Source organism: Camelina sativa, chromosome 19 (genome assembly GCF_030686135.1).
Source record: "Camelina sativa cultivar CO46 ecotype springtype chromosome 19, ASM3068613v1".
NCBI lineage: Eukaryota > Viridiplantae > Streptophyta > Magnoliopsida > Brassicales > Brassicaceae > Camelina > Camelina sativa.
In genome coordinates this window covers 16,972,445-16,988,504 of record NC_141898.1, presented here as the reverse complement: position 1 = coordinate 16,988,504, position 16,060 = coordinate 16,972,445, and the positions used below count along the sequence as shown (strand labels likewise).

Sequence of the window (16,060 nt, the reverse complement as noted above, 5' to 3'; positions counted from 1 at the left end):
TAAGTATACTTTAATTAAACTAGTATAAAATTTAATATTAGTTTATAGTAAAAACATTCATTAGGAGATCACTAATGGAGATGACCTTATTTCACACACATAGAAGCAAGTTGTCTTGGGACGCTAACAATGGCTCAAGATCAAAAACAACATATTTAGGATCTGAATGGTGACTGCGGTCGGGGCGGCCAAATCTGTCAGCGGTTTAAACCGCTCCAAAAATAAGGCGGCCAGCAGACCGCTGCAGACCAATTCTATTTGTACACAAAAACGGTCTGTAGTTGGTCCGCAGCTTTTTTCTTCCTATTATCTTTAGACTGCATCGCTGCGGACTGTATTTGATGAATGGTGAATAAAAAACGGTTTAATCCACTGATGGATTTGTCCGCCCTGACCGCTGCAACCATTCACCCCCTTAATTATCCAAAGGATCTCAAAAATCCTATTCCAAAAATATGGTTCATGAGACGGAAAGAAAAAAAAAAAATTCTCTTTCTTCTCGCTCTCTACATCTTTTACAGAGAGAAAGTGATTTCCTTGTCGTCGTCCGGTGTATTATCCGGTTAGCCGTCCGACATCTTCCGTGTTACACAGCATTGGTAATCGGCTCTCGTCCAACATCGACCGGTTTCAATAGCGGCGATGGCTGGCTCTCGTCCAGTATCGACCGGTTTCATTAGCGGCGATAGCTAGCTCTCGTCTGGTATCGACTGACTTCATTAGTGGTGATGACTGGCTTTAGTTTCTTTTCTGGCGGAGTTTAGTTTTCTCCTTTCGGTTTCTTCCTTAATTTTGTATTTTTCTAATAATCTCTTTGAATCTCTGGTTGGTTGGTGTTGGCGATCTCGTCAATTCTGCTTCACGTCCATTGAGTTTTCTCTTGGCCTAAGTTGTTGTTGTTGCTCAACTCGCCCCTGAAAAATTTGATTCCCTTTGGCTGCTCTTTCATGATTTCAGAGTTTCTCTTTGATAGGCAACCGTGGCCTTCTCAATTCCGAATTGAAAACGCATATTTGTGGCTAAGTCTAGTTACGATCGACTTTGTGTTTGTATAAGCATAAAGCAAATAACGCACAAGTTTTGTTAACGGAGTTCGGTTTTTCCTACATTCCTGGGACCTAGTCCAGAACAAATTCACTAGAACAAGATAACAATTACAACTGCATATGATACAAGCACTACTATGCCTATCATTCTATTCTAGATGAATAAACCATCAAAAGATCTATCTATCTTGTTGATGGGGCGACACCACACATCTTGTATGTATCTCTCAAAACTACCTTGAAGCGCGCAGGTCTTCATGAAGCGCCCTCTTGGTATTTATATCAATTGTCCAACCCCTAGGGTTGACAACTTTCCTATTATACAACAAATAGGAAATTGAGAACTTTCCTTTTTCTTTTTGGATAAGGAAAGTTTCTCTTCATGATCTCATCTTGAATCTTCCATTCAAGATGTTCATCCAGCTAAGCAGCCGCCACTTGATTTGTCCAAGTCGGACTCAAGCTTATGTACTCAAACTCTTCAATTCAGCTTCTTGTCCTACTTCCTGTATTTAACAGCGGACTAGTACAAGAACTGCTTCAGACGTTTGATACATCCTCCCATATATCTAACTGCAGGGTTCTTGATTCAACACCTTATCTTCTCTGCTTTGTGTTAATCACTGTGTCAGCACGATCACCAAGTGCTACTTAAGGTCTGCTCTACCGGCATTTGTATTAAGTAATACTTCATCCTTTTTGTCAAGTAATACTTCATCTTCTGTGTCAACTCTTCCAGCATTTGTATCATGTAATGCATCAGCCTCTGTGTCAGTTTTGTCTTTGTTTAAGTAGAGAATCCATGACATGTTCTAAGCCTTATAAAACTTCAATCAACACAACATCTTCAATCTCTCCCTTGGTGATTGAGTTTTATAATCCATGTTCCTTTTAAAACCAGCTTCAATCTCTCGCTTAATGATAGAATTTTCAATTTTATGCATCTTATAAAACCATTCATCACAATATTTCTTCAATCTCTCCCTTGATGACTGAGTTTTAAATCTCTTTCAATCTCTGATTTCATCATGCAATGTGTCTTGAAAGATCAAACATCCTCATTCTCCCCCTTTTTAACTTAGTTTGATACTCAAGCATTCTTCTCTTAAATCAGATCCAAGTAGCAACCAATCAATCAGACCACAACACTCCCCATAAGATCAACAACTCTTCTATGTGTGATATCTCCCCCTGCTTGAGTGCATAACTAAGTTAAAAACTCTAATTGTCTGTGTGCTATATCGTATGTATGTTTGACATCCTGTGCGGACTCTAATAGATATGGTGACACAACTTTTGATTGTTCTCGGAAGTTCCTTCTATTCAACCGTCACTTACAACACAAGTGGTTCAGTCTGACATCCATGGAGCATCTTCTGCATTAACCCTTCTGATATTTCCTCTTCATTCCTTCTCTTGAAGCAAAATATTAAGCTCTCTAACGTAATTCCTGCAAAGCTTTTCCAAAATCACCATCTAATCCACAAACTTTCACCATGAATTGAGCTATCAAAACGCTCCCTAGTATCAACAAGCTGCATTCATGCTCTTCTTCTAAATTATCATACTCAAAATGCCCAAAGATTTAACAACCAATCTGAGAGTATTTCTCTGCAATTACCCATCATGAACTCGACAGTTTAGACTTAAGTCGCCCCTTTTTGTTCTCTTTGCTTTCTAATATTGAAAGCCTCTTTCTCCTTGTGATAGCAACAGATCCATTAATACTTCAATATGCAAATCCTCATGTTTAAGAATGAGCTATTGAGTGAACTGATTCTTCATCACTATCTAGTGCTTTAGGAAAACACAATCAGATTTTTCCTCATTAATAACTATTCTGGATAAACCAGATTCTGAAGACGACGACATAGAGATCAGATTGATATTAGAACTGCTGTGTCAATGCTGAATTTTACCACCATAAGCCAAGCTTGATAAATCCTTGCAAAATTCCTTTAAAACCCACAACAACTCCTAAATCAACATGCCTTGATTAACCAGAAAGTCTCATGACGCAATATCATCATAAACCTTACTATAACAATGAAGAAGAACCTCTTCTACCACATATTTTTATCTTTCTCATGAACTAGGAACTTTTGATGCCTCAACTTTTTTTCTTAGTCTCAGTTGCGATCTCTATGTTTCACAATCTCATCTAAGAATACTTTTCACATATTCCAGAATGCTTCCCAACATCTATGCTCTTCAGCTTTCATGTTATAAGAAATTCATTGTTATGCCAGACTTCGAATCAGCTGTTTTGAACTATCATCCTTCAACTGTGTCCATGGACTCCAAAAACAGTTCCCTTCTACCCGAATCTAGTTCAACATGTCTATAGTATCTCTGCCAAATTTCATCTCATTACAAGTTCATTTGATCCTCCTTTTGATGTCACCACCGGAACTGAAAAAACCTGAAACTTTGGAAAAAAAACTGTGCCTGAAACACACTGAAGATGCTTGAATAAATCACAAACCAACCGTCAAAACTTCAATCCAACCGTTTAATCTCAAGTCCGTAATAGCACCAAGCTCCTCACAAAATTTCAGCATGATCGGATTACTTTGGGATCTTCTAACCCTCTCTTGAAGTTGCTATCTTCAAACAGATTTTTGTTATCTTTCTCAGATTTTTTGAAAAATCTTCTCAAAGAATTTCACAAAAACTCACAAAAACTCGGCCTCAAAGCAACCTCAAATCTTGACCAAATCCTTTGTGAACACAATCCATGACTCAACAGAGGTTAAAGGCTTTGTATTGAAGCTTTTCCAAAAACAGAGAACTCTTGACGGAAGCATTTACATCCGAAAATCATATATTTTGACATCGATGATGCAATTGAAATCTCCTCTTCCCTTACTTCTCCCCCATGGCTGCAGCTCTCTCTTCCTAAGAGATCTCTTTTTATCTCTTTAATCACACAACCTTCTTTATGTTATTTGTTAATCACACATGCATGTTTACATGACCAAACGGGATCATCTCTAAAAATATGATCTGCAAGCTGGCCTTCAAGAATTTATTCCACAACTTCTTGTCTTGAAACAACTAAAATTATGCTCCATTAGTAAGTAGATCGATCTTTCCTTTCATCGCCAAAAAGAAAATTGAATTAGCCACAGAAGATTGATTCCCATAATCAAACAACTCTTGAACTAAAACTTTTTAATCAGTTTTGAAGCAGATCATAAACGGAGCAGCAAAACAACCCAGAAAATTATGAAACTTGGTGAAAACATCCAAACCAGTCATATGAAGCCACAGGAAGAAACAGATCGCGATTTGGGTTTTCGGTTAGCGAGTTATGCTCAAATCCGTAAGACAGCTACGAAACAAAACAGACCAGCGAGCAGCCAACTTTAAGAGCGATTTACCATCAAAATACATGGAATCAGAAGGTGGTCTTTATATCAATGGAAAGATCTCGCTTCCAAGTTTCTAAAACATCTTTCAAAACTAGAATCCGAGTTCAGTAGCCATAGTAACTGAAGAAGACAGTAGCAACCCGTGTTCTAAAAATTGTTCTTGAAACCTGCAACCTTCTTTTCATCATTCTTTTATTTCTCTGCAACTATCAGCATTATCTTTAAGAACTGTTTTCTAAATTCTCATCTTTGAGATTCATCTGTCTTTCTCATGACATGAACCATTGTTAGCTGCATCAAGAACTAAACTCCCTTTGCTTTGAACAAGAATACGAACAAGCTTTTTATTTTCTTCTCATGAAGCTCAACTTTCTTCTCCATCATGGACAAAGAGAGCACTCTAAGCTTTCCACTTGAATCACTATTGATTCTTCCTCAAAAATAAACCAACTGAAATCTTCACAACAAGAACCATAAGTTACTCTTCTTTTCCTTTTATTCTTAGATCTCCAATAAATCTTCTAAAGCTTCTTTCCCGGTAATAGAACCACCTTTCTTAAGAGTTTGATGCAATTTTCAATGTCATCTTTGCAGCTCTGCTGAAATCTCCGTCATGATGAATAGACGATTGAACCTTCTTTGAGTACTTAGACCCAAATTGTTCTTATGCTAACAATTTTCACTTTCCACCTAGCAGCTTTTTCAATTCGAAACCTAATCTGTAAGGAAAAATCTCAGTTTGATAACCGAAACGGTCAGTACTTTTGATTTTATAAGCTCTTGTGCGCAACTTCTCTTCTTCAGTCAATCACGATTTACAAACATACTCTCTCTAGAGACGTCTTTATCCAATACTCTTTCGAATCAAAAACCAAACCATGCTTAGTTACTATTGTAATCTGTAATCAACCCAACGAAAATTTGCCCAGCTTCTAATCTCAATGCTTAACCAAGTTTTGGAACAGACCCATCACACAGCTTCGACACGAGACTGACAAAGCTCATCTCTTCACCAAGACTAGATTCGCCTCTTTCATCTGACATAGATACTGACCTTCCTAGTTCCTCCTTGGTTTCAAATTTGTACCCCGAGACTTCCACTAAGGCTTGAGACGAATTCCCGAATTGCTAACTTTATTTCATAGGCAAATTTCACCATCACAAAATAAAAACCTATTCACCTTCTATGCTTGTGCTTCAAAATCGACCTCTTTCTTCTTCCTTCAGGGTTTGTGAATTCTTCTTTTACTATTATATTCCCAGACAGATCCACATGCAACACATCTACTTCTGAACCTTTGAGAGTTGAGATCTTATCCTTATCTTCGCATCAATAGAATCAGTTGTAGCTCCAGCTATAGTTATTTGCATCAAAGCATATATCCCATGGTAAAATTAAAAATCAAATTTGATGCTGTAAAGTTTCTGAATCAAGCACCCTCTGATTTTATGAGCTTCTCTATTCAACTTCTGATTTCTTCCTCTAACTCATGATGAAAAATCTTGCTTTACAATTTTGATTGACCACGATTTATCCGGTCTGATGACGTCTCTTTGCCAACCCCAAGATAAATGTAGAACTTTATTCCCAATTGATTCTGACTTTTGGGCTTTGAAACAAACAACAACCAAAAAGATTTCCTTTTCTAACATCTGACATCTCTAGTACTGGAGCTTCTTCACACATCTTGCTTCATACTTAACGACTTCAACACTTCTTACGCCTTCGTTCCGATCTTGTGCTGTCAATGTTATTCCCTTGTTTATTTTTAAACAAAAAAAATCACACAAGACTTAAATACCAGTCACATTCATAAAACCATATGAGATCCTCTTCATTCAAACTCCTCCTTCTTTTGACAGCACAAGAAGCGATGATTCTGAATCTTCTTTTGAACGTGATACGTCGTCAACTTTCATCATAGCCCTAACACACCGTATCTCTCTTTTGCTTCGTTTCTTCAATTCTCACAAAGCATACGCATAAACACGATCGCACTTCTCATTCTTCTTGTCTAGCCACAAATCCAGGATCACACCCGAAACAAGAACAGATCTCTATCGAACACCGCTCTGATATCAATTGAAAACGCATATTTGTGGCTAAGTCTAGTTACGATCGACTTTGTGTTTGTATAAGCATAAAGCAAATAACGCACAAGCTTTGTTAATGGGGTTCGGTTTTTCCTACATTCCCGGGACCTAGTCCAGAACAAATTCACTAGAACAAGATAGCAATTACAACTGCATATGTTACAAGCACTACTATACCTATCATTCTATTCTAGATGAATAAACCATCAAAAGATCTATCTATCTTGTTGATGGGGTGACACCACACATCTTGTGTGCATCTCTCAAAACTACCTTGAAGCGCGCAGATCTTCATGAAGCGCCCTCTTGGTATTTATATCAATTGTCCAACCCCTAGGGTTGACAACTTTCCTATTATACAACAAATAGGAAATTGAGAACTTTCCTTTTTCTTTTTGGATAAGGAAAGTTTCTTTTCATGATCTCATCTTGAATCTTCCGATGTTCATCCAGCTAAACAGCCGCTACTTGGCTTGTCCAAGTCGGCCTCAAGCTTATGTACTCAAACTCTTCAATTCAGCTTCTTGTACTACTTCCTGTATTTAACGACGGACTAGTACAAGAACTGCTTCAGACGTTTGATACATCCTCCCATATATCTAACTGCAGGATTCTTGATTCAACACCTTATCTTCTCTGCTTTGTGTTAATCACTGTGTCAGCACGATCACCAAGTGCTACTTAAGGTCTGCTCTACCAGCATTTGTATTAAGTAATATTTCATCCTTTTTGTCAAATAATACTTCATCTTCTGTGTCAACTCTTCCAGCATTTGTATCATGTAATGCATCAGCGTCTGTGTTAGTTTTGTCTTTGTTTAAGTAGAGAATCCATGACATGTTCTAAGCTTTATAAAACTTCAATCAACACAATATTTTCAATCTCTCTTTTGATGATTAAGTTTTATAATCTATGCTTTTTTAAAAATCAGCTTCAATCTTTCGCTTAATGATAGAATTTTCAATTTTATGCATCTTATAAAACCATTCATCACAATATATTTTCACGAATCTCTTTTACCCGTGTTTTGCCGGATTCCTTTGAGTTTCTAGCAATCAGTAAGATTGGAGATTGATGTTTTTGGTGTAAATCGTTTTGGCCTTATTCGGTGATCAAATCAATGATGTTAGTTGGTGAATTCCGGCGACACCCTCAGATTCACCGGTGTTGGAATCGCATGTAGCGGAGGTTGTGAGCAGAACACGTGTCCCCAGCTTATCAAAACCGTGATGACAAGGCTTTGATGTTGTGTCTTTTTCTTGGGCTTTGCTTAATATAAAAGTTTACGTATTTGAGCTGTTGTTGTAAAATACGTTTCAGCTTTGCCGTCCCCGTAAACCATTCGGGTTTTGTATAACTGGTTGTGATATTAATGATACTAGCCTTTATGAAAAAAAAAATGTGGTTCATTTTTTCACAATAAAAAGATAGTTTATTTCTAATACAAAATCCATTTAACTTTGACTCAGAAATATACTACTTTCTCCATTTAAAAAATATAAAATGTTTGAGTTAAAAGCATGCATAATAAAAAAATATTTATTTTTTAAAAATTTAATTAATCATAAACAAAAATAAAAAATGCATAAAATAAATAGTAAAAAATATAAAATTAATTAAAAATTTACTAGATAGTTAAAAATATCTTATATTATAAAATAAAATAAAATCTTTAAAATATCGTATATAATAAAATGGAGTGAGTACTAAATATGGTTTAGTCTCAGTAATCTAAAGGAAATAATGTGAAATGTGGGAGAAGAGCCATATATAACAGGGTGGCCACAAATCATGAAATTTTGGGAACCAGATTTTGGATATGTGAAGTAACTTGGATATGAATTTGCTAATATCGGCAGGTCTGAAGATCTATAGAAACAATTAAATATGTATATATAATTCTTAAAATAGTTCTTTATTTATATTTAATAATTTTTCATGTAAAATACCTCAAATTACTTTATTAAAAATATTTTAAGACATATTTATCTGTTCATTTTCAAACATTGTCACCAAAATTATATATATACTAGCATTTGATCCGCGTTACACACGAGAGTTAGATAAGGGTGTTTTTCGATTGTTTTGTTAATTTGTTTTTAGATTATGTATTTTTTCTCTTTGTGTCTAGTTATGTTGTTTGTATGTTTTTCTTTGCACTTTTGTTGGTTTATTTTTTTTGTATGTTTTTTCAGCTAGTATAAAGTAGTCAACTTTTTTAGTTTTAATAAATTTTAGAGAATTTGTTAAAAATACTATCTTTTGATATGCCCCTTTTCAAAAATACTCCTTTTTTGGCCATTTTCATTTTAGCCCACCTTTAATTTTTAATGACCAATTTACCTTTAGATGAAAAATATTTTATTTAATAAAAAGAAAAACAAATTTTCTGCCAAAAAAATTTCCGAAATATTTTCCCGCCAAAAAAATTTCGAAAAGGTTTTTAAAAGGTTTAATAAGGTAGAAATCTTATAAAAACCTTATAAACATCTTGTAAACGCTTTTACAAGATTTTTAAAAGAGTTTTAAAAGGTTTAAAAGTTTTTTAAAAAGTTTTTTAAACACCTTGTAAACGCTTTTACAAGGTTTTTAAAAAAATTTCAAAAAATTTAAAAGGTTTTTAAAAGATTTTCAAAAAAGATTTTTTATAAGATTTTTTAAAAAAATTTGAAAGGTTTTCAAAGGTTTTTTAAAAAGTTTTTAAAAGGTTTTTTAAACACCTTATAAACGCTTTTACAAGGTTTTTAAAAAAGTTTTAAACACCTTGTAAAAGCGATTACAAAGTGTTTCAAAGGTTTACAAGGTTTTGGCGGGAAAGTTTTTTTATTTTGGCGGGAAAAAATAATTTTTGACGGAAAAGTTTTTTGATTTTGGCGGGAAAAAATAATTTTTGACGAAAAAGTTTTTTGATTGTAGCGGGAAAAAAAAAATTTGGTGGGAAATTTTTCATTTTTGGCGGAATTTTGTTTGATTTTGGTGACTTACATTTTGTTTGTCATTTAAAGAAAGGGTAATTTGGTCATTTTATACATAAAGAGGGGTAGTTTTTAAAATAGTCAACATAGAGAGGTATTTTTAAAAAAGACATAGAAAATAGGGTATTTTTGAGAATGCCCCTAAATTTTAAATCATTATGATCTTTTTTGGTTTAACAAAAATTTAGAATTAGAAGTTAAGTTTGTATAGTAATTGTTGTTGTCTCGCTTTACTCGTTAGTTGTGCTTAATTTAAATTATTTGTCATTTTGTCATTAGATTGTTATTTGGTTTTATTATATGTGGTTGTAGGTAATCTTTTAATTTATTATCATTATTTTTTTTTGTCAACCATTGAGCCACAACAGGCCGACCCATAAGCAAAATCTCTACATTCGTAGGGAACGGGACTCGATCCTTAGTGTGATGGCGCCTTGTGCTTTAAAGACTTACCATTAGCCACTACACCAAGATCACTTCATAATTATTTTATTATTTAATTATTAACATGTGCGAGTAGTTTTTTGTCAATGCTTTTGTGTTTGTATTGATTAGTTAGTGGTTTTTGATTTAAAATCTCAATTACTTACAATTCTGTTTTCATTATTATTATTTTTTTCTGTGTTTCTGCCGTTTGGTCTTATTTTCTATAAAACTTAAAATTGTGTTGGCCCATTGGGTCGTTAATTAATTTATTCATTGTTTTTGAGATCTTAGTTTTAAGTTTTGTTTCGGTTGGCCCCAAAGTGTGGTTTTCGATTGGATGTGAATTGTGTGTTGTAAAATTTAATTTTCGCCTCTATAATGCTTTTTTAAAAAACATTTTGGGGTGTATATTTGTGGCCGGTTTAGTAAGCCATTCAGTTTAGGTCTAATGTGAACAAAATGTAGAACTCGAATTTCAGAATCTTTTCCTTCAACTATCGGTGTGTATCTCTTATATTTTCTTCTATTTGGTGATGGTTTTTTCAATTGCTAGCGACTAATGTTCATTGAATTTTAGTTTTGTTTCCCTGATCCTCTATAAGTGTTTGTTTTTTTTTCATTTGAGTTATTTTTTCATTTGATTTTTAAGTAGCCCTGTTTTTCGAAGCCAACAATTTTTATGATCTCTATGTCCCTGAAGCTAAAGACCTTTTTACATATATCTATCTCCTGGTAGTCGTAATACTTTTAGATCTGTTTTTAAGATTGTTTGTTGGAAGTTTCTTCAATATATGTTGATCTTGTATGTTCTGTTTTTGTTGTCATGGTAAGTGGTGGATTTTTTTTTTTTCCAATCGTTTGTATTCTTGCTAAATTTTCAGTTATGTTCTCTCGTTCTCTTGTTTAAATTTTTTTGAAGGCATAGGTAATGTTTATGAAGGAGGAAAACAAATACTTTTAATTTGAATTTTGGAAATTTTTAGAGGATGATAATATTGGTGAATCTTTCGGTTTATCCTTAAGCTAAAAGATTAATTTCAAAGATATCCTTTAAGTGGTCTGGGACGAAAGAATAAAGAAGGGGAGAGACACCTCAGGTTGCACACCGGCGGACGGTTGAGTGGAGCTTCCTGGAGAAAGGTTTTATTTCCATAGCATATAAAACATGTATTACTAATGGATTGGGTTTTTAAAGAAATATGAAACTAGACTTTTAAATAAATATGAAACAAATACATAGGAATTATTTAGTGGGTTATATCAAAAAAATATAGGTTTATTTAAAAGAAGAATATGCTGAGGTGATAGTATCAGGAGTGAGGAAACTGAACTTTATATATATAGTATATATATATATATAGCTTATTTCGATAATATTTTAAAAATTATACTATCTATTTGTAACACACATAAATTTTACAAAACCGGATCTATATCGGATTCAAGTATCGTGCATGATCTTTGAATTTAAATAATTGGATCTGGATTAGAAAGCTCCGAATACTCTAATTTTTAGATGGATCTAGTCAGCTCTTGGATCTCAGATATTTTGCACATTCTTAATATTAGCATTTAATTTGGTTGTAAAGTAAGTTTAATTATGTAAGTGTAAGTGGTGGGTTGCACTTAGTCCAAATTGGCGTCATACACTTTACAATTATTTAGCATTTACTGTCCAGCTATGCTTCAATTTTCATAAATTTTAATATTATATCGCACACATGTCCATTTCCATACATTAAGAAAATGAACCAATTGTAAAAACGAAAAAATCTTTTGGACCTAATCAATAGCTTGTTAGAACATATCAAGTAATTTTCTACATGTCTTGATTAGTTTCAGATGATCTTCACCATTACCATTTCCCACCTTCCCCCCTCAAGCACACATCCCCAATAAGGTAAGAACAAGAAAAAATCTATTTTCCTAAATCTTGATTAATTCTTATATTGGATTCTCTTTTTCTTGATCTTTCACCATCTACCCTTCTCCGGGATCAATATGATGAACTTCATTGTGCGATTGGGTGTTTCATTACACAATGGTATGAATAATCTGGCCAATAATTATTTGGAACAATCTTAATCGTCTTGTAGGTGTTTCATCAAAACCATGGCTGACACCAAACAAGGTTAGAAGTCAACAATGCATTTGCCTTGTCAATAATACTTTTTTTGTCCTGTCTAAGTTAATGCAAAATAATCATGTGCGGTTTAGATTTGGAGATTTCAGAGGATGAGAGGAAGATAGTGAAGATGGGCTCGCTTAAAAAAAAAGCGATAAGTGCATCAAACAGATTCAAGAACTCGTTCAAGAAGAAGACTCGGAGGAGCAGCAGCAAAATCGTGTCCGTTGACAACATCAACGCTGAGGATCGTCAGTGTCTTGACGCGTTCCGTGAAGTTCTTGTCTACGACGACCTTTTACCCTCCAAACATGACGATCTTCATATGATGCTCAGGTTGTTCATTTTTTCCTTGGTTATTCCAATTAGGCCCAAATAATGCGATGTGTTATGAATAATATAGTTGACGCATGAAGTCATCTAATACAGTATATGGTTTTCAAGTCAATAGTTTAACGACAAAAACTAACACATTAATATTGTTCGAAATTTTGAATAATGAATCTAAGATTGTTAGCCAAATGCAAGATCACCCAAATACACCAAACAAAATGACATTTTAATTAGGTTAAGTTTAATATCACATTTTAATTAGGATTTTTTTTATTACTCAGTCTACCCTTCTGTCTTTCATTGCCAATAAATTTTGTAATTAGGTGTTATTTTTTTTTATGATTATGGGGACAGTTATTTTACGGATCTTTTGATGTTTGTTTGATCTACATATATAGATACTTAAGGGCGAGAAAATTTGACATTGAGAAAGCAAAGCAAATGTGGAGTGACATGCTTCAATGGAGGAAGGATTTTGGAGCCGACACGATCATTGAGGTAAATCTTTTTTTTTTTTCCCAAAATCTTGGAATATCCCATACCGAGTAAATATTATAAATACTATATATATTCAATTGACAATTTTTCTGTTTGGTTTGTTTTCTCTAATAATGAAGGATTTTGAGTTTGAAGAGATCGATGAAGTACTCAAGCATTATCCTCAAGGCTATCATGGAGTGGACAAAGAAGGCAGGCCGGTTTACATTGAGAGATTAGGCCAAATCGACGCAAACAAGCTATTGCAAGTGACTACGATGGACCGGTACGAGAGATACCATGTGAAAGAGTTTGAGAAGATGTTCAACATCAAGTTCCCTTCTTGCTCGGCGGCAGCCAATAAGCACATCGATCAAAGCACGACCATTTTTGATGTACAAGGCGTGGTTAGTTACATTTTATACCTTTGTTTCTTCTTTCGAAAAAAGCGTAAATGTGAATGGTGGTTTGAATATTTAATAGCATGTTGCATTTTTTTCAAATATTAGGGACTTAAGAACTTCAACAAATCCGCGAGAGAACTTCTTCAACGCCTTCTCAAGATCGATAACGACAACTATCCTGAGGTAGCTATTCACAAATGGACATGTCCATTTTCAAGTGTTAACAAAAGTTCTAATTAAGTTTTTCTTGGTAGACTCTTCACAGAATGTTTATCATCAACGCGGGTCCTGGATTTCGGCTCTTGTGGGGGCCAGTTAAGTCTTTTCTTGATCCAAAGACGACATCAAAGATTCATGTTCTTGGGAACAAGTACCAGAGCAAATTACTTGAAGCCATTGACGCTAGGTGAGAATACTAGTCTTTAACTCATTTAATTATATATATCGACTTTTTTCTTCTGTATTAGGTATCATTCTACAAATACAATACTTATTGCTCAAAAGTCCTTGTTCTACTCCTTCCATGTGTTAGCGAGTTGCCACATTTCTTTGGCGGCCGTTGCACTTGTGAAGGTAAAGGAGGCTGTATGCGATCTGATAAAGGCCCGTGGAATGATCCTGAGCTTCTTAAGGTTAACTTTGAGCTTAATTAACATTTTCTATTCTATATTAAGCGTGTTTTGAGTCTCTTACTAAACACAAGTGTGTTCGTATGGTAAGTAGATGGATAAGACCCCCGAAGCTAGGTTCTCGACTATTTCAGAGGAGGAAGATAAGCTTATAGTAGAAGGGACAACAATATCAATGGTCTTTGAAGTAAGCTAAGAACTTTGTCAACAATACTAAAAGCCTTAGCGTTCTTTTCTTTCTACTTATAATTCTCATAAAATATGGATCAAATTCGTAGCCTCTAGAGAGAAACAAGATGAAAACCATCGAAGAGAATGTGTCTGAGAAACACATTGACAAGTTCATGGCAGTGTCTTTGCCTCCAAAACCTCATTTAAGGACCCTAAAAAGAGGTATATTTTAATATATATCTACTCACATTAATGCTCAAGTCTGAAGATTAATTTCTTGCTCTAAAAATCCAATCTGTTTACTCCTCATATATACACTGTTACGTAGGGAAGGGGCCACAAAACAAAGATGATAGCTTTCTTGTGGGAGGGGTTATCGCTTTTGTGATGGGAATTGTTGCAATGCTCCGGCTATCTAAAGACGTTCCAAAGAAGCTCACAGAAGCTGCATTATTTGGCAACTCTGTCTACCACGAGCAATCACAAATGTCTAAACCGAACGAAGATCAAACTCCAGCACCACCAGTCTCAAACTCCGAGTACCTAATTATGGTGAAACGAATGGCCGAGCTTGAAGAAAAGTACAAGACCCTTGACTCAAAATCAGCAGATGATTTATTAGAGAAAGAGGATAAACTTCAGGCCGCAGTTAACCGAGTTCAAGTGCTTGAGCATGAGTTATCTGAAACCAAAAAGGTAAGATCTACATATAACCTCAACCTAATTACTCAAATATGTAGTAACGATTACGTTATGTTTTCCGGGTTAGGCTTTGGATGAAACGATCGCTAACCAGAAGGGGATTCTTTCATATATTGAGAAGAAAAAGAAGAAGAAGAAGAAACTAGTGAGACGAATCATTTAGAAAACTTTTGTTAATACTTTATGCTTAATTAGTTTCCAACATTCTTTGTCTATGTCCCTAATCATTTTCTTATTATTATTTTTCCAGTTTTGCATGTTCTAAATCAGCGAACAATGGTTATGATCTCCCACCACTTTTCAGATGAGAAGCAAGAGTGTTTCTCACACAAATGAGATATATAAATGCATTATTTTAGTGAAAATAAACTCTCCCATCGGTCCTGTTTTGTATATAACTTTTTTTTTTACTTAACAAGTAGTGGATTTTTCCACAAGAGGTTTGTTTTGGGTGTTCCCTTGCAATTTGGAGTGCTTATATTGGGTGTTCTTTTGCATTTTTTTTCTTTTATGTTAATTTTATACGTGAATTATAATCTCGTGCAGAGTAATGGATAATGTAAGGATGATGAGTTGGTGATTATCTATTGCTTAATGTCCTTGACGAAATAGTTTATATCCAACAGAATTGTTCATGAAATCATTTTTCCTTTCTAGTACTGAAAGATATATATAGAAACTTTGTGACTTGTGAGTGACTGAGAGCTCGGATGAGATTTTTTTCGTGAGACAAATTAAGAAGAGGTTCTTTATAACTAAATTTTGAGTTCAAGAGCTAGCTAGGTGAGTGCACAATAGACAGATTTCGGTTGTGGTTTACGCACGAGTAAGAGCCTAAATAGAGAAAACAAAGGAGGATTGTCTTTCAAAAACACGTAGAGATATGCATTCTAAGGAGTAGTGTGTGCGCGAATTTTTTTCCGAGTGTTTGCTTTTGTTTTAAAACTTATGAATATTTTATATTTCATGGTGTAGAACTGTGTGGTTGTTCCCTTATTTAGGTAAACATCACGATTAAATATAGAAAGCTCGTAGACACGATTATGAAGAAGCCCTTTCCAACTAAATTTTCTGGCGCCGAGGGTGTTGTTGCTCGCCGGCGTCAGGATCTCATCGTTTCAATACTTGTTCATCCTAGATTCACTTCTATTAGTTGTTTTTTTCTAATTTTTTTCTAATTTTTTTCTCCTTTTTCCCCCTTTTTATAACCCTTTTCAATCCTTCTTAACTTGTGCCTCCAAACCAAACCACGACCGTTGCCAGCTCCCGTCGATCTCTCACTCACCGGAGATGCTCTTTGCTCA

At 34.6% G+C, this 16,060-nt stretch overlaps 1 protein-coding gene across 1 annotated transcript; it reads left to right on the top strand.

The window, feature by feature from the left end:
• Positions 1 to 11,648: 11,648 nt before the first annotated feature.
• On the top strand, positions 11,649 to 15,365 carry LOC104766936 (phosphatidylinositol/phosphatidylcholine transfer protein SFH7). Its single transcript, XM_010490910.3, has 13 exons — positions 11,649 to 11,815; positions 12,012 to 12,046; positions 12,133 to 12,376; positions 12,772 to 12,871; positions 12,991 to 13,257; positions 13,360 to 13,437; positions 13,509 to 13,660; positions 13,787 to 13,886; positions 13,978 to 14,070; positions 14,162 to 14,276; positions 14,383 to 14,750; positions 14,824 to 14,901; positions 15,007 to 15,365. The coding sequence occupies exons 2-13, from the start codon at positions 12,028 to 12,030 to the stop codon at positions 15,019 to 15,021; spliced, it is 1,629 nt and encodes a 542-aa protein (XP_010489212.1). The 5' UTR covers positions 11,649 to 11,815; positions 12,012 to 12,027; the 3' UTR covers positions 15,022 to 15,365.
• Positions 15,366 to 16,060: the final 695 nt, after the last annotated feature.